Source organism: Nannobrachium achirus (genome assembly GCF_963921795.1).
Source record: "Nannobrachium achirus genome assembly, chromosome: 10".
NCBI classification, from domain to species: Eukaryota; Metazoa; Chordata; class Actinopteri; order Myctophiformes; family Myctophidae; genus Nannobrachium; species Nannobrachium achirus.
In genome coordinates this window covers 33,702,995-33,722,566 of record NC_137819.1, presented here as the reverse complement: position 1 = coordinate 33,722,566, position 19,572 = coordinate 33,702,995, and the positions used below count along the sequence as shown (strand labels likewise).

Here is a 19,572-nt window from a genome sequence, read left to right as displayed (position 1 = left end):
GATGAGAGGTTTGGAGTTTCTGTCTGACAGCAACGACTGTTACGGCCACTAACCTTGGTTCGAACACTGTAGCCATAGGACAAAAGTCAGGTCTCAAAATGCATAGAAATGTACCGGTATTTTACATTTACATCACAAGTTAAATGTTTCTTTATTCTTGTACACAACAAGACTAATACCAGGACGGTAGAAAACAAAATAAAAATGGACCAAAACTGAGACCTAACTAAATCCTAACAAAACAAAACAAAAGGATGGGCCAGCCAAAAGTGGGGAGTCTGGTGAGCCAGTCACTATGTGACCGTCGTCCCACCAGACTCCCATAAACTACCAAAACAAAATAATAATACTAAACTAACCAGAAAAGAAAACACGCCAAATAGGGCTTGGGCGGTATGGATGTTTTTAGTTATCGCGGTAATAAGTCACTGTTTACTGACGGTATGGCAGTATGGCGGTATCTCCCAAAAAAAGGTTGTTTTGAATGAAAACTAAATTTAAATAGAAATGCACTCTGTCGAGGTGCCAACTTCCAAGTATGGCCTACAAGTACAAGTAGGCCATACATTTTGATGTCATTGTGACATCATATCATATCGACATATTAGGAATATGTGGCAAAAATATACGGCAGAACTCATTATATATTTCCCCCCAAAAGGTGAGGTGAGGTGAGGTGTTAATTGTCATGTGAAGCTCAACCAATACCCCAGCTAACACCACTCCCAGATGTTCCACACCTCATTGGCTAAGGGCTCTGCCTTTATACTGTCTGCGACGGAACTCAAATACAACCTTGCCACCTCATTGGCTAGTGGCTCTGCCTTTCTACTGTCTGCGGCAGAAAATGCCAACTGTCTGCGGCAGAAATATGCTGCGGGACTCACTCTATAAATAATGAGGATAACATAGTGTTCTCGCCTTCGGCGAGCCCACAAATATGACTTTTAAGACCTTTTCAATAACACCTACTTTCCAGGCAGCTTGAAGTTGTCAGGGTGGGGGGTCTCCAGTTCGCATAATTATGATTATTTTGGGAGGTCACTCACAGTCACAGACATGCAGGGCTTGAAAAGGTAACATAGGCTATGAGTCAATAGAACTCAATTTCCCAGCATACCCCGCGTCAGCTCCATGGAAACGGGGGATTGGCGTGCTAGCCTCAGACAGCCTTGCAGAGTCTGAAACCTCAGAGAACGCTAGTAGAGATCACACTCACAGCATAAACTACATCTCTGTGTTGACATTTAGTATTAGTAAATATATTCTGTTTGTAACGTGTTACCGGACAATCTGTTACTGTCGTGATGTTTCGCACACCCGACGCAAGAGCCAGGTAAGAAATACTCCATGCTGCACATCTGCAGCTGTCCTTAGCTAACTAGCTAACGAAGTAGCAGCATATAACAAAATATATGTTTTGCCTATGAGTCAGAATGTTATAGGTAGGATTTAAAGGAGATTTTCCATGCACTGCCTGGGCTCAAAGAAAACCGTTCGAAATGAACGGTTTTCTTTGAGTTATGAACTTCCATTGGTAGATAAGACAGAGATTGCATAGATAGATTATATAGTGATTTGTACATTGTGATTTGTACATTGTGATTAGCCATAAATTATAACTACCAGGAGAGGGTGCTAATATGCGGAGGTTATGTCTCTCCTGGAGTTATAAGCCAGAGTCATATGGCTCTCGCTGGTTGAGCCCCAACGTCCATACTACGCTCAAAACATGTACATATCAATAAGTTGCTCACCGATCCGTCGAAACAGCTTTATATCTACCGGACGGCACACTCGTTGGCATGTGTTAGTCCATATGTTTCTAATAAATTAATGTTTACTAAAACTTCTCCGAGACTCACGTTTCCTCGTCGCCTTCAGAACGCTTCAGAACTACAGAACGTTGGAATACTTCCGCATACAAAAACGTCATGTCCTAGTATGAGCGAATCGCAACGGCGATCAACGTCACGTGATATGTTCGGCCATTTTTACCTAAGCAGTTCAAAAACAAGAAAAGCGATGAGACTCGGTGAAGTTTTAGTAAACATTAATTTATTAGCAACATATGGACTAACACATGCCAACGAGTGTGCCGTCCGGTAGATATAAAGCTGTTTCGACGGATCGGTGAGCAACTTATTGATATGTACATGTTTTGATGAGCGTAGTATGGACGTTGGGGCTCAACCAGCGAGAGCCATATGACTCTGGCTTATAACTCCAGGAGAGACATAACCTCCGCATATTGATTGATTGATTGATTGAAGAATTTATTAGAAGTTTGCAATAGAAAAAAGTACAGTTTCATGACAGTACAAATCACTGGTACAAGGTCAACTAAAAGGAGATCCTAGAAAGCCGAGGCTTATTTCCACAGGAACCACACTTTAAGTATCTCATATAACATTGAAAGACAGACGGATAGAACATAGTACTTTATCTAGGATAATATCAGTTTCAAAAGCATAACATCAAATACAAAAGGCAGAATACAAAGAAAAGGGGGGGGGGGGGGGGGGCATGGGGGCTTAGTCTATTTACAAGTCACGGGTAGCTGCTGTCTGAAGGTGACTTTTCATACCAATTTTGAAGGAGGCTAGGGATTTGCTCTCCTTTAGGGCTTGTGGAAGGGCGTTCCACATGTTGATGGTATAGCAGGAGAACGAGTTAGCATATTACCATCCTCCTGGTAGTTATAATTTATGGCTACATTGTGATTTGCATGTTAAACCCGGGAGGAGTGGGCACTCCATAGGCATTCCAAAATGTAAACAAAATAAAGAAATTGGAAAATGGTCTGCAAATCTTTTGGGGATGATTTATGGGCCTCTATAGCTATTTCACATGGATATTCTGTTATCCGCCCTCATGGACATGGACTAAGTTAATTATCAGCAAGTTGAAAAGAAAACACAACAGCCTATAGCCTGTATTGACTGTGTTGCCTTTGCCTCTAGAGTTGGGTGATAGCTAGGTGATAGGTTAGCCCTAGAATGTCTCCAATGTTCGGTCGATTGACAATTTGAGTGTCAATCGACCGAACATTGGAGACATTCTTGGGCTAGGTGATATGTCTGCTTCAATTCAATATCACAATTATTTTAAACTTTAGACTCATGTGATTTAATTAATGATTATAATTTTTTAATAGTGAAAATACTTGATCAAGCTTGTAGATCGGCTAATTTAACAATTTTTGTAAAAAAAAACCTATAATAAAAAAATAAATTGCCCAACTATAATACTCTAGCATCCTCAGGCCTACCCTTGTCGCTCAATGTGCTCGCACTACCATGATTCCTCTTATATGCACCATGCAGCATTTTCTTTTCAGATTGAGAGAGCGTTGGTTAATAATGATCAAAAAGTCCAGACAAACATCTTCCTGCTTCATCATGTGCAAAGCAAAACACACAATTCCACCACAAATAAATCTGGTCTTCTGTCAGGTCTTAGGGTTACCCAAAGGCGCCTAAAGTGTCCAAGCACCCATAGGTGCTGGAAAAGGTCCTTGTGGGAAAAGTGTGGGCCGGTCTCTAGAATGTGTTCTAACGTTTCCCTGCCTCCTCTGACGCCAGGGACAGTCAGACCAGACAGATCCAGCAGAACGTCACCAATGTGGAGAAGCACTTTGGCGACATGTGCCAACTGTTCGCCGCCTACGTCCGCAAGACAGCCCGGCTGCGCGACAAGGCCGACCTGCTGGTCAGCGAAATCAACCTGTATGCTGACACCGAGACGCCCAACCTCAAGAGAGGCATGAAGCAGTTCGCCGAGCAGCTTGCCAAGATTCAAGACTACCGTCAAGCTGAGGTTGGCCTAGTAACTTTTAATATATTGGTGTCGGTGAGAGTCAACAAGTGGTAAATGGGTGAAGACCCCCATAACTCTGAGAGTGTACAAATGGAACCAAATTGACCCGTATGGGTTCCGTTTGCTTCCATTTTTACACTCACAGGCCCCTTTTCCACCTGGATTGAACCAGTTCCATTATTTTTTCCCGCCTAATCTTGAACCAGTTGAGTGTTTCCTCTGAAAATAAATTGATACCTAAAAGTTGGTTTGGAACTGGAACCAACAAATAGTTTTTCTTGCCCTGAATTCAAGTCCATAGACATTCTACTCGAAAATACCTGTTTGTTTACAGACATTCAAACATGCTGATTTGGTCTATATAGCGTACATAATGAATTGATTGACCAATCAGAATTGAGTATTCAACAAAGCTATGTAAAAAAAGAAAAACTAGAATTATAGAATATATTTTTGCAAACTATATGATGTGTAACCTATTACATTTTGATTATATATTAGTTGTAACTGTAACTGATTATGGTTGTATTGTTAGTGATGAAAACCTCGCTTGCAAAAGTCATTCATGAGAGTTGCGTAAACACAGGTGTTACTATTGATACTGCTAATTAAGGTTGTCAAACAGACAGGTTGCTGCTGTTGTGCATGTTCGCTCACTGGAAAGAATCTTCTCTACACTGAATGGAACAGAACCTTAATTAGTATAATTGGTAACACCTGTGTTTACTGTACTAGTTATGTAAGCATGGCTGCCATGACAAAAGGTCCACCAATAATGGATGGCGATTTATAGGTGAAAATTGCCTAAATTAAATCCATTTTCCAGGTGGAGAGACTTGAAGCCAAAGTGGTAGAGCCATTAAAAAGCTACGGAGCCGTTGTGAAAAGCAAAAGGGTAAGTTGTACAGTACTACAACACATAAACTCAAAGGAACAGACTTTACATTTCTATTTGAGATTATATTTCTATCTTTGCAAAATCCAATCCCAGTCAAATGCAGTCTTACTTGACCAATTAAACATTATTATTAGTGTGGTTGCTATCGGCTACAAAATATTGTCCCAGGTCCGATTTTTTTTGAGCGGTGCTAACCGCTCCTACCTATACGTGGCTGTGCGTGTGTCTGTAGCCTTTTCCTCAGCGTTTTGCCATAGTAAAATGTAGCATCATGTTTGTCTAGTGATGTCATATGTCGTATGTCTGTACCCTTTTTCCTCAGCGTTTTGCCATAGCAAAATGTGTGTGTGTGTGTGTGTGGCATACCCTGTACATCCTAGACTCAAATCCTAGTCTGAAGACGTTATGCAAGCACAACCACGCTCACTTCACATTGGGTTTGATTCTTTTCTTTTTTTTGGCAGCAAAGTGAACCTGCTTTTTGTTAACCTTTGCACCACAGAAAAGTGAAGCTTTTGGTCATGCTGCACACACTGCTGTCACTGTGGTCATGCTTCACATGACATCACAATATATAATATAAATGGTAAGGCGGAATTCAGTTCCCAGTGGATTCCTCGCGACTCGCATCAGTGCAACCACACTTGCAGTCTTGCAATTTCCCAGTTAGCATTATTGTATTGGTTGCCAAATGAATACACATCTCACAGTGCTTAGTGTCCACTAGAGGGCAGCATTGGCTTGTCTATCCCAAAACCTCAGCCTCTATTGTGGTCCCCTTGTCATATTGTCAAAAAAAAAGAAAGAGATAGATCGGCTAACTACATCCAGACTTGCGAGGCACACCGGTGCTCCCATCAACACCAAAGTAGGCAAAAACACTGTTCATGGGACTGCTAATCATACCAGGGGCCATGCTCTGATGATTACAATATAGGAGTGTGGCCTTTCAAATCTAGTTTTACAGTATTACAAAATTGCCTCAATCAACCACTATCGTTTTAGAGATCTTTTTTATTTTATTTATTTTTTGTTCCCATTTAGTTTTAGAATCAACAAGCTCTTCTGGGGTAGGGCATAGAGTTCCACGATGATCTGTTGATTAGAAGGGGTCCTGCGGGGCCTGGTCATACATGGCACTGTGTTGTCACCCTAACAGGCTGATCTGAAGACCACCCAGAGTGCCAGAGAGAGAGAGGCCAAGCAGATGGCTCAGCTGGAACGCACCCGACAGAGGAACCCCTCCGACAGGCAGATCATTGTATCCTTTACCGCAGTGATTCTCCACCTTTTGAATTACAAGGACCCTCAAGTTTGATATACGTTAGGTTAGGTCACGGACCACCTTTTTTTTATGTGTTTGTTCAAGCCTGAGTGTACGTCCATTTGGTTCCATTTGTACTCTCTCAGAGTTACAGACTCAGGAGTATACATTTGGACCCGTTGTGGGTTCCCACACCAGACATTGAGATAAATGTTACTTTAGCCTCTCATCTCGGGCCCCATATCATATATCATATCATCCCATCCCATCACATCCCTTTCCGTCTTAGATCAGCTGTAGGAGACCTGGGTTCGAATCGGAATAAATCGAATCTGTAAAGTATTATATCTTCTCCTTACAAAACAAGTCAGCTTAGAATCTGTGTCCTACTAGCGTTTAACTCAAGTCCACCCCCACCTGAAGGTCATAACTGTGTTGAGCATGTACAGTAATTATTATTATTGTTACCGTATAGGCCTAATCATTCTATGAGTTCCTTAACCTAGCCATCAGTCCCAGGTTGGTCCCTTCAGATCATCTGTACTGGTGATGTATATGATTTGTAAAACACTAATATCATTGCTCCATCATTATATATCTTATTCATAAAATCCAAATCCAGATAAAGAGTTTGGGCATAGTTTTGTGTCGAACTTGAGGGAGTAAGATTTGTTAGAGGTCATCTTTATCTTTCACAATACATACAATACATTTTCCAACACTTTAATACAGTTTAGTATCATTTACAGCACATTTTAGTAGTTAACCTATTAGTATAATGAGGCTATATGTACAGTATGCACGGTATGTGTGTCACTGTCTGCAATGACTCAGTACACTGTATCATTAAATCTCTACACATGGCCTTGAAATTTAATATATTACATCACTGACACTATATAGTTCAATTTGGTGGTCATACTGTACATACTGTCACTCCTGAAATATTCATCATATAGTAATGAGACTGATTGCATTTTCCATGCTCGTCTCAAGCATCTCACTTCCCTGCCTTACATTTGTAGATGCCTTCTATAATGATGTAAATGGACGTCAAAGTTTGGCATTTCTCAACTCAACTAGGTCCACCTTATACAGTAGGTTGTAGGGATGGTACGATATGAAAATTTCCTGTCACGATTATTGTGGCCAAAATAATTGCTATTTACAATATTATCACGATAATCAAAATATCCCCAAAATCCATTATCCTGGGACATTTTCCGAAATATTGCTGATGTACAAGCTCACGTTGTGACGTTGTGAGCTTGTAGATCGGCTATTTTTGAGATTTGGTACAAAGTGAAAAACAAGACTGTATCAAGTGGGCGGCATAGCTCAGGGGTAGAGAAACCGTTATTAGAGCGGGAAGGGTTCCCGAAAGGTTCCCAGTTCGAATCCGGGCTCCCCCTGAGTTAATGTCGAAGGGTCCTTGAGCAAGACTCTGAACCCCTAATTGCTCCCGGTGAGTAGGTTGGTGCCTTGCATGGTTTCCTCTGCCACCGGTGTATGAATGTGTGCGTGAATGGGTGAATGTAATGCACAATCTATGTAAAGCGCCTTGGATAAAAGCGCTATATAAATGCACCATTTACCATTTACCAAGTACATTATTTCCAGCTCGGCAAATAAAAGGTGAATTGATCCCAGTGCATGACGGAGGATAATTTCACGATAACTTAAAATCTCCACGATACGATTATTGTGAGTGTATTTTATCACGATAAACGATAACAACGATTATCGTCCCATCCCTAGTAGGTTGCCCTTGGTTTGAGTGTGTCTCTGTGGTCTGTCTGCATTACGTCGTTCCTTTCTCCCGGCAGGCTGAAACAGAGCTCCAGAGAGCCACCATGGACGCCACGCGCACCACCAGACGTCTGGAAGAGACTATCGACGAATTTGAGACGCAGAAGATCCGAGACATAAAGGTCACTCTCTCTCTCCCAACGTCGCCGGCTTCCACGTCTCCTCTTTCACTGAGTTCCTATCCTCTGCTTTTTTCCGTCTCTCTGCTCTTCCTTTGTTCGTATGAGTCAGCCGCTAATGAAGAAGAGCCAGGAAGAGGTTCTTTCAGGGCAGAGATAATGGCTCCGGTCCGTTCCTTTGTTGTGACGGTGAAGTTCAACCAGACAGTGAAGGCTTTATGGCTTTGTGATCCTTCCTGCCTTCAACCTCTTTTTACTTTCAGCCATCTGAATCTGTTCCTGTGCTGTCAAGTACAACGCACCTTAACCTTTTCATGTGTTGAATGGAATGGAAAAGGAAAGCTCAGCACTGTATGCTTGTGTAACCCACCCGTTTCCAACTCCCCAACCACTGTAGATATTTGCGGGTTAATCTTAGAGCCGAGCGATGAGTGATTTTGGGGTTTGGTTCGGTTTGCATGAGTCAAAATGATAACTTTCTGTTTTTATTATTTCACGTATCATTAGGCGAGGCAGGTTTATTTGTACAGCACATTTCAACAAGGAAAGTCAAAGTGCTTTACACAACATTTAGAGCATTAAGACCAAGTGCAAAAGAAACACATTATAAAAACATTTGAATACAATTAAAAAGTTAGAAAATAAGAATAAGCTAAAATCAATCCAATAAAAAATATGAGACTAAAGTTATAGTGTGGCACAAGAAATAAATCTAGAAGCTTGGTAAGAGGAAGTAGCAAGCAGAAAAGTCTTCAGTTTCACTTCAAAGATTATAATAGCAGACCAGTTCTTATCATCACTTAATCAGAGATGCCTCTTCCTCTTGTTTGTATTGAACCACAGATCATTGAGTCCACCTGCAAGGGATTGTGGTTATTATTTCTGCTGTAGATGTATTCTGCAGAGTGCCACTTTAAATGCACCAACTACAAACCAAACTTCATTGATTTCAACAAATAACTAAATGATTGTTTGTGGTAAATTTTATTCAGAACCCTCCCGCCATCTTGATTTTGTTTCATGTGTTCTATGCCAGTGTTTCTCAATCTTTTTTGGCTTGAGTACCCCCTTTTCCCCGATTTCTGAATCCAAGTACCCCCTTTACCTGACAAAAACATTTTGCTCATAAAATTGCAATTAAGCAATAAATAGTGGTAGGCTTATATGAACCCATGATAACCGCCCATTCTTGACATTTTCAAGGATATAAAATCACAAATAAGAAATGGAGTGGAAGAGTTTAAAGCACTAAGCAGATATATTTTTCAACACTGTGGCCAACACATTTCAGTCCAGTTTTAATGTCAATAACTTTAAAACTTTCAAGCACAACCCAGGTGCCTGGTACTATGTAATTTGGGGTAGCAACTATCGGGCTCTTCAAGTGTCTCGATTTTTTCCCCCCTCCTAAATCAATGTTTTATTTTTTTTATTATTCTTTATCTATGAATTATATCATCATGATTTTTACTGTCTTTTTGGGGGGGGCATTTTCGAGTACCCCTGCAGTACCTCCGCGTACCCCTAGGGGTACACATACCCCCATTTGAGAAACACTGTTCTATGCAAATTCTTTTTTTACACTAATAGTCTGGGGTCCTTCACATGAAAATAGTTTGAGAACCACTGCTCTACTCAAGACTCATAAAGGGCACGGTTCTGTGAGGCTACATTAGAAGAAATGAAGCCATGGCAATTAGATTGAGTACTGAAGTAGTGAAATGTCATCCCTGCCCTGCAGAAGATCTTTGGGGACTTTGTGACGGTGGAGATGTCCTTCCACGCCAAGGCCTTGGAGCTGTACACGGCCGCCTATCAGAACATCCAGAGTGTGGACGAGGAGGAGGACCTGGAGGTAAGAGGCTGCTTACTTGTCCGCTGACATGGACAGCATCATTTCAACTGATGTTTTAAATCAGGTGTTCTCAAACCTTTTTAGGCCAAAATAAACATATTTGAACGGGGGACCCCCACCCTGACAAGCTCTTGGAATTGTAGGTATTACATAGCCTGGTTCCAGCCCATAGACCCGCCCACTCTCAGAGTGGACTGTTTCTCTGGTCTGGAATTGTGTTCATAATAAGTGATTTCTGGAGCCAAAATTACGGCTCCTCCAATCAGCGCAGGGGGTGGGGGTGGGTTTAACAAATAACCAATCTGTGCCGTCAAAGTCCCTCCCCTCCAGAAATCGCTCAAACAGGCCACAATGTCAGACTCAAGCTTCAGCTGAGTCTGAAATCAGGCTAGGTATTACATTTAATGTGACTCTGTTCGACAGATAAATATTGTGAAAATAGCCGATCTACATGCTCGTTGTGAGAATGTTGATTGACTATTTTCACAATGTTTGCCTCTTGTATACTTAATATTTGACAGTTTGGCCAGTTTGGTATTAAAGGGATATTCCACTTTCAACAGGGAAACACCTTATGGGCTTTTCTCCCCACACACACCCATTGTAACTTCAAACTCCGTTTTAACTATGATAGATTCATTAAAAACGCCTATTATTTTTCTGGTGACTCATTTTACCCTCCTAATACATAAGCAGGCTGTGCTTTTTCCATAACTCTTTTCATTCATTTTTAATTGCGACCGTAAGGTCGCAGTTTAGTATCAAAACCTCCACCGGCCGTCCGTCACGTCCGTCACGTCCGTCACGTCACACGTCACACCTTTGCCCTGCTCATATCTGGGCTCGTTTGTGTATTGTATGACATCACGCCACATCATCGGCTGAGGACTGTGTGATGTCATCATATCTCCATATATGGAGACATAAGTTGCTCATGCCCAAATATGGGCTGGTGAGGTCAGACTTAGTGTGATGCGTAGGTTATCTCCATATATGGAGATTCAACTTCAATGAGTAACCATGGCAAATCACACCGTACACAAATGACCCTTATATAAGACCGGCATTATCTACCGACAGCTGCTATAAGCCAACCCTGGCGATAAGGTCTGAGTCGAAGAAATGCTTCTTTCCTGGCAAGAATTGCCCCTTTATACTGTAGGGCTCGTTTGTGTATTGTATGACATCACGCCACATCATCGGCTGAGGACTGTGTGATGTCATCATATCTCCATATATGGAGACATAAGTTGCTCATGCCCAAATATGGGCTGGTGAGGTCAGACTTAGTGTGATGCGTAGGTTATCTCCATATATGGAGATTCAACTTCAATGAGTAACCATGGCAAATCACACCGTACACAAATGACCCTTATATAAGACCGGCATTATCTACCGACAGCTGCTATAAGCCAACCCTGGCGATAAGGTCTGAGTCGAAGAAATGCTTCTTTCCTGGCAAGAATTGCCCCTTTATACTGTAGGGCTCGTTTGTGTATTGTATGACATCACGCCACATCATCGGCTGAGGACTGTGTGATGTCATCATATCTCCATATATGGATACATAAGTTGCTCATGCCCAAATATGGGCTGGTGAGGTCAGACTTAGTGTGATGCGTAGGTTATCTCCATATATGGAGATTCAACTTCAATGAGTAACCATGGCAAACTGTCAACTGCCCGTATGTCTTGATAATTGGTAAAACAAACTTTTGGCCTATTAGGGAGTCTTACTGGTAATTATTTGGGAAAATGGAAACAATGAAATACAAAAAAGAATTAGTAAAAATAATTATACAACAGGTAGTCGGGCTCTCAATGGAAAACAGGCTCTCTAACCGTGCATATAACGATCACTACTGCACTGTCTCTCATCAAGTAAAGAAATCAGCTGCATTGGCCACGAAAGACAGCAAGCGCTCCTCTCTCCCCACACTATGCTAGGCGGCACTCCAGCCCTGCCTACGGAATTCGCCTGTCGGCTCGTTCCTGCGGCAAGGCTGTCATGCAGGATAACCGTGTTAATGCACACCCTCTTGTGTAATATTGCTTAAATGAAAAAGGTTATCGAACAAACACGTCCTCCTCACGTATTAGGAGGGTAAAATGAGTCACCAGAAAAAATAATGGGTGTTTTAAAAACTGTTCAGGGTGTTCATAAAAGCCTGATTAGACGATAAAATTACCAAAAGTTTTTTTGAAAGTGAAATAGCCCTTTAAAACGGTCTTGAAAGTCTTTAAATTGTCACTTTATAAATGTGCAGATACACTTACTGTGTGTTGGTTTGTTTACCATTGAATGAGAAAATAAATTACATTAAGCTAATCATCTGGGGACCTCGCAAAATAATTTGGGGGCCCCAAGCATACATGTTCCTTGTAGCTTGGCCAGCTATGGAGTCTCGGGACAAACAGGTCGGCTCCCACAATTTTCAAATGTGACTGTACTTCGAAAAGCTATGAAAGAGAGAAAGGAAAGTTGGGAACTAAATTATTCGAAGCCTCTCTGGCTGCTTAGCAGAAATGGAAATTCAAAAAATATATTCAAAAATACATTTTCATGAACAGTGAACACAGTATCGTCATTCAAAGATAGTGGCTCTAGCATTCCTATCCTGGGGGCGAACATTCCGTGAAAAATAGCAGTTGTGCATTGTGACTTGTGAGCTTGTAGATTGGCTATTATCGACACAGATATTTAGTGTGACTTGTAAGCTTGTAGATTGGCTATTATCGACACAGATATTGAGTGTAGAGTGAACACAGGAGGGGGGCCTATTATAGAGCCCTGATGAACTTCAGTCAACTAATTTATTGTGCTTATGGTTGTAGTTAAACCCAGCCCAAGGCATCATGGTCACACATGCCCTCATTACTCTCACTGAGTCATTGCTTGTTCATGCGGTATGGTACCACCGCACCGACGCCCTTTCACCACTGTTGTCTTTGAAGTGGTTATGATTGTTGGATGGGGTTTGACTGCTAAACTAAAAGAGACTTACAGTTGATTAGCAGATTGACAGCAAAACAAAAAAAGGGTGAAGAAACTGTAGGCTGATTTTGTAGTTTCTCCAAAACTACAGCGGGGGAAAAACAGGGCAGGCACAGCGGTGATAATAACATTAAACCCATTTAGAACGGGTACACATTATTGTGTATCGTTATTTTATGCTTTAACTATTGAAAAATAGCAGATATACAAGCTCACAGCGCGGCTGCGAGCTTGTAGATCTGCTATTTTTGAAAAATCGTGAAAATTATATTTTGACCCGATTCTATAAGTCTTTTGAATCCTTCTAAGGTTTTTTGAAAAACCCTATGTTTCTATGTCAGCAATCTGGCTAGCCATCGTCAAAGAAAAGGTCCTTTTCACTGGAGCTCAGTTAGTCTGTTCTTGAGAGACTACTATGTCAGTGGTTCTCAAACTTTTTCATGTGAAGGACCCCCAAAATGTATTTGGCCACGGACCCTCATCTCAAATACTTAGTTCCAGGGACCACCCAGAAGCAAAAGTTACAAACGTTCGCTTTGAAAATACATATTCAAAGATTTGCACAAATATTCGCGACTTTTTCAAAAAATAGCAGATCTACAAGCTTGCAGCGCGGCACTCGGTGCCGCGCTGTGAGCTTGTATATCTGCTATTTTTCACTAGTCAAAGCATTCAATAATTCTAGGCCTAAATGGGTTAATAATGGTGGCGTTAGATTTAGGTTTGCTGCTGTCTATGCTTGCATATTGGCACACCCATGGCTCTGGACACGCCTAAATCTAACTTTGATTTGTCTTCTGCTGCATTGCTTACTACTGTAGCTCTTGTGTTTTCACCATCCTGTCGTTTTTAGCCTGAACCTGAAAACAAACTACAAAATCAGCCTAGGGTTTCATGCGCCTTTAATCAAGAGAACAAGTCTCCTCCCAGAGTTGGCCTGATGCCACCGCCCCCCCTCCCCCATCTCTCGCCACCCTTTGTATTGTTTCGTTTTCTTTTGCACTGAATCATCTCTCCCATTCATATCAAAGAGAAGTTATTCTCCCGGATGTGACTGGTTTCCCAGTTACTCATATCACAAAGCACGGGAGATTGAATCAGCCGAGCGACGCACGGCATGCAGATAAACCTGACTGAGAATCTGCAGAATGCATTTGAAATTATCCAGAAAAAATACATAGAAATATAAGAGGCATCTTTCTTTTTTTTTTTACTTAATTTGTATTCGCAGTTTGTCACATGTACAAAAATTCACATGGTCAACATCATTACAACAGTTTAAGTATCACATTTTAGTCCATATTAAATGTTCGTGGTGTAATTTTGTTGGGTTCCATATTCAGTCCATTTCTCACATTTCTCAAGGAACAGTTCTTCTTGTATCTTGTGTTTGTGTGTAAATCTCTCCATCACATACATTTCCTCCATAATGCACAGCCACTGCTCACAAGTTGGAGGGTCACTTCTATACCACCATCTTGTTATTGCTTTTTTGCTGGCTTGCAGCAGCACCTTGAGCAGACACATGTCATCTCCATGTGTGTTTTCCTGCGTCAAGTTTCCTAGATATAGTATTTCATATTTCAATATCTCCTTTATTTCTGACCACACATCATCCCAATACTTTCAACATTTTTTGGCAATTCCAATATCCAAAATAATAAGATGCATCTTAAAGTAAGTGTGTGTGTGTGTGTGTGTGTGTGTGTGTGTGTGTGTGTGTGTGTGTGTGTGTGTGTGTGTGTGTGTGTGTGTGTGTGTGTGTGTGTGTGTGTGTGTGTGTGTGTGTGTGTGTGTGTGTGTGTGTGTGTGTGTGTGTGTGTGCGTGCGTGCGTGCGTGCGGCAAGCGTCAATGTAGTTCCTCTACGATCACTTTCGGAATGAATGGGAAATTCTGCTCGTATATCATTTCTCCCTTTTTGTGGTTTCGCACATCCTTGACGTGTAAAACTAAATTTATTTTATACTGTATGTATGGGATTTTTCGATTTTGTAATATCTTGCATTGTATTCAATGTGCGCATGATCAGGATTTCCAGGATAATCTTACCAAACCTTTAATTATAAATAGTTATGACGACCTTTCTGTGGTCATTTGTTCTCATGTTTTTGTTACTTAGGCTTGTTGCTCTTGACCACAATGTTGAAATATAGACAGCAGGTTATTTAGACAGATGCTAGGTTCATTGTTTAGCTGGTATGCTATACAGCAGTTTCAATGTGCAGATTAATATTTTGATAGTAATTGTTTAGAGTACTAATGCATTTGGTCCATTTGGTTTCACTTTATGCTCTCAAGAGTTAAATTATTGTTAAAATATCTGCATGACTTCATTTACAAGAAGTCTACACAATTAGAGAAAGTAGAATAATTGTTATTTTGATCAATGTTTGCCCTGTTGCACCAACATAAATACAGCATGGGATTGTGACCAAAGATGCTACGCAAAGACAACAAAATATTCAAAGTTTTGGGTCTGAGGCTGAATTTCTTCAAACGGTGGTCCGTGGCTCAAATGCCGAATAAATAATGGACCTTGAAGTGAAAAGGGTTGAAAACCACTGCTGTAAAGCAGTGGTTCTCAACCTTTTCAGGCCGCGACCCCAAAATAATCATATTTTAACTGGGGACCCCCCCACCCTACAAGCACTAAGAGTTGAGGCAAAACATTTTGTATAACACGGTTCTCTTGTGAAAATAGCAGATCTACATGCTCACAACGCCTTGCGTTGTGAGCATGTAGATTGGCTATTTTCACAATCTCTGCCTCTAGCATTTGACAGTTTGGCCAATGTTTAATTTGTCATTTTTAGAGGTATTAAAAAGCCCTTAAATTGACACTTTAGAAACGTGTAGCTACCCTCTATACACTTAAACTTTATGTTAGTTTGTTTACTGTTGAGTGAGAAAACACCATTGCACATTAAGTTAATCATCTGGGGACCCCCCAAAATAATTTGGGGTCCCGACCCACAGGTTGAGAACCACTGCTGTAAAGTGCTGCAGTAAATGTGCTTGGTTACATGACTTCCCACCACTGAACACATGCTGATGTGTCCGTCAGGTGTTCAGGAGCCTGCTGCATCCCCCGGACCACCAGAGCCGCTTAGAAATAGTGCGAGCCAATTCCCAAACCGCCCTGGATAGGACAGGCTCCTCCCTGAGCAAGACTGGAACATTACAGGTAAGATGCAGCATATAACATAGACACCCTTTAATTTAGGCCTAGAATTATTGAATGCTTTAACCAGTGAAAAATAGCAGATATACAAGCTCACAGCGCGGCGCTGCGAGCTTGTAGATCTGCTATTTTTGAAAAAGTCATGAAAATGTGTGCAAATATTTGAATATGTGTATTTTCAAAGCGAACGTTTGTAACTCAAATTTTGCTTCTGGGGGGGTCCCTGCAAGTAAATGTTTTGAGATGGGTGACCGTGGCCAAATACATATCATTTTGGGGGTCCTTCACATGAAAAGGTTTGAGTACCACTGACATAGTAGTCTCTCAAGAACAGACTAACTGAGCTCCAGTTAAGTGAAAAGGACCTTTTCTTTGACGATTGCTGGCCAGATTGCTGACATAGAAACAGGATTCAAAAGACACTTATAGAATCGGGTCAAAATTCAAAATGTCACGATTTTTCAAAAATAGCAGATCTACAAGCTCGCAGCGCGGCACTCGGTGCCGCGCTGTGAGCTTGTATATCTGCTATTTTTCAATAGTTAAAGCATAAAATAATGATACACAATAATGTGTACCCGTTCTAACACTGTGCTTTCAAGAGTAACCATGTAATAAAAGCCCAGAAGGGATCTAATAACATCGTGGCTCCACTGTGACGCATGCATTCAAAGTTCCCAGTCGCCACTGCTGACAGTTTGGATTTCAGTCATTCGGCTTTCATAGAAGCCAGCGTTGTTACAGAAAATTGACCTCTCTGCAAAAGATTAAAGGGTATTTGCAATGGTCAACCAAAAGTAGAATATAGAGTGTTTGAAGAGTGAAGACAAATTGTGAAAATAGCAGATCTGCAAGCCATACCCAAAGAGTCCCTTCCTAGAAATATACTGCAATCAAAAGGACAATATTTCTGTTGTGGCGTGAAAGTCATGAGCTCGCAAAAAATGTATTAACTCATTGACTGCCAAGGCCCGAGTTTCCCGAGTTATTACAGTAGTCCCAGGCTGCCAGAGCCCGAGTTTCCCGAGTTGGAAGCCATTTTGAAAAAAAAAAAAAAAAAAAAATTCTTTTTTTTTTTTTTTCAAAATTTTTTTTTATAAAAAAATTTCTAAAAATGCCTCAAATGTATTAGGCATGATCGCAATTGTGAAATTGCATGTGTAGCCCCATAACAAACAAACACATCTTTCAAAATGTCAAAAATGGCTGTTTTGTCTGACTTTGAAGGCTTGTAACTCATGAATGCCTGAACGGATTTCCAAGCGGATTTTTTTGTTTGAAAGCTGTTAAAAAGTACTACACATATGATGCATATGTGGTGCATGGGCGTGCACGATCCGTGCACTAAAAATTGATCCGTGCACTAGAAATCTAGGATAGTGGCAGTCTGGTACTTGGGGGCCATCTTGAAATGGCATTCAATGAGTTAACTCATTGACTGACAGGATTCATTTTTTTTTTCACCAACCTTTGAAAAATCTCTGAATATTCTTTATTGCTCCAATCCGCCCACAGGAGCATTCAAAAGACACCCATGGGTATGCTAGAATCTGAAAATAACCTTTGTCCATACGCAACCATCCATTTGAAATATAGAGAGGCTTCTGCGTCAACCTTGCCACATACACACACATGTCAGGTGACGTCCAGGGAAACCAAGAAATAATTGGTGACCCATAGAATAACTCGTCATGCTCCTCCTGTGTACTCCTCTAAGTACAGTATTCATTACTGTCACTGGGTATCAGTCATACCGATGCAGGTGTGACACATCCCGGGTTCCCAACGAGGCAAACGTCCAATGCACAGGGTTCCCACGGTCATGAAATTCCTGGAAATATTTTGAAATTAGACAAATATTTTTCCAGTAGTGGAAAAGTTTTGGAATCTATCAAGGGTCTTGGAAGGTCTTGGAAAAAATATATATGCATTGTCTTTGGTTATTGATTTTGTTAATACCTCTGAAATGACAAATTAAACATTGGCCAAATTGCCAAATATTAGAGGCAGAAATTGTGAAAATAGCAGATCTACATGCTCACAATGCCTCACGTTGCGAGGCGTTGTGAGCATGTAGATCGGCTATTTTCACAATAGAACTGTGTAATACAAAATTCCTCAACTCTTAGTGCTCGTCATTGTCCCGGGGTCCCTAATTCAAATATGAGTATTTCGGGGGTCACAGCCTGAAAATGTTGAGAACCACTGGCATACACTACCTGTCTTTGGGCATTGCGCATAGGCGACTTGTTATTGAGTTGAATTATTGTTATATAGTCCTGGAAATTGGGTTTAATATTCTGGAAAGGTTTTGGAAATTAATTGGTAAAAATGTGTGGGAACCCTGAATGCAAAAACATTGTGTTTGTCACCCTAGCCTCAAAGGACGCCCAGGCACCAGAGACGAAGAGAGGAAGAGGAGGAAGATGACGAGGACGATGATGAGGACGACTCCGAAGATGAGGAAGACGATGATGAGGATGAGGTCACAGACAATGATAAATAGGCAAATCCTTTTTCCTTTCTTTTTGTCTTCTCCTCGGCGCTCTGAGAATATGCTCCGATTTCTGAGAACACAGAGTGCTCTGATATCAGACTCATTAACTATTAAGCATTTCTGTTTTGATCTTTTAAAATGAACTCAAATGAATGTGAATTCATCACACGTATAAACATGATTACTGTTTTGTTATACATGAATCTCTCAGCACCACTGCCTGAAAAACACACAAGTGTTGTTAGTAGGTGTAAACACAGAAGCACCCGGGAGGAAGTGGACTAAGAAATGGGTTCCCAGATATCTTATACTGTACATACTGTAGATGCATGTTGAATGAATACTGTCTAGACTTTATATATCCAGAAAAAAAAGATACAATCTTAACATTTTTCAGTGACTCCGTTGGTCATTGTTGTCACAAATGTTTAGATGCTAGTGTGGACTGTGGACAACCTGGCTTTTCCCTTGGACCTGTCAGTGTGTGCTTTGAGTGCTCCCAGAGCATACTGCGCTGAATTTGTGAACGACCTGGCCATGCTCCAGTGGTCTGAAATAGTATAACAAACGTATATTACGAACATAGTCATTATTCCCTGTGTATTCTAGTCCCTTTTGTAGACCACGGACAGCCACGTGTCTCCTCCGAAACATGTGACCGGTGCAACACGCTTAGGGCTGTCACAATTATGATATAATCGTCTAATCGCAATTATTTGACATAATCGCAATTATTTTGTGATAATCGTTATAATCGTTTACATGTTGAAAGATGTATATGTTCAAACATAAAAAAAATTAGTTGAAATAGCAGATCTACAAGCTCACAACGCGCCGCGATGCGACGCGTTGTGAGCTTGTAGATCGGCTATTTCCACTATTAATGTTCTTTTTAAAGTGCAAAGTTGTGAAATATGTCCTTCATTTCTTTGTATATTTAGGTTATGTGTCATATCTGCCATGTGCAACTTCAAAGCCTACAAGCCAAACAGGAATGTTATTGTCAACGACAGAAACACAATTAAATCGTTAATCGCAATTATTTGAGTGATAATTAATCGTCATGTAAAATGTCATAATCGTGACAGCCTTAAACACGCTATCCCTCCCAGTTCTGCTCCCTGTTGAACAGGG

The 19,572-nt window shown here is 41.0% G+C and overlaps 1 protein-coding gene across 1 annotated transcript; it reads left to right on the top strand.

Moving 5' to 3' along the window:
- Nucleotides 1–1,203: 1,203 nt before the first annotated feature.
- On the top strand, nt 1,204–19,059 carry cibar1 (CBY1 interacting BAR domain containing 1). The gene is made up of 8 exons (XM_080735855.1): nt 1,204–1,336; nt 3,585–3,819; nt 4,646–4,714; nt 5,877–5,993; nt 7,808–7,912; nt 9,651–9,764; nt 15,825–15,944; nt 18,319–19,059. Exons 1-8 carry the CDS (start codon nt 1,308–1,310, stop codon nt 18,445–18,447), a joined length of 918 nt encoding a protein of 305 aa, XP_080591981.1. The 5' UTR covers nt 1,204–1,307; the 3' UTR covers nt 18,448–19,059.
- The last annotated feature ends 513 nt before the right edge of the window (nt 19,060–19,572 follow it).

What these genes read in the sequence shown, in the direction of transcription:
- cibar1 (XM_080735855.1), top strand. Translation starts at nt 1,308, where the DNA reads ATGTTTCGCACACCCGACGCAAGAGCCAG. An exon ending in ACACCCGACGCAAGAGCCAG is followed by an intron (nt 1,337 to 3,584) that starts GTAAGAAATACT and finishes CTCTGACGCCAG; the next exon opens with GGACAGTCAGACCAGACAGA. An exon ending in AAGACTACCGTCAAGCTGAG is followed by an intron (nt 3,820 to 4,645) that starts GTTGGCCTAGTA and finishes TCCATTTTCCAG; the next exon opens with GTGGAGAGACTTGAAGCCAA.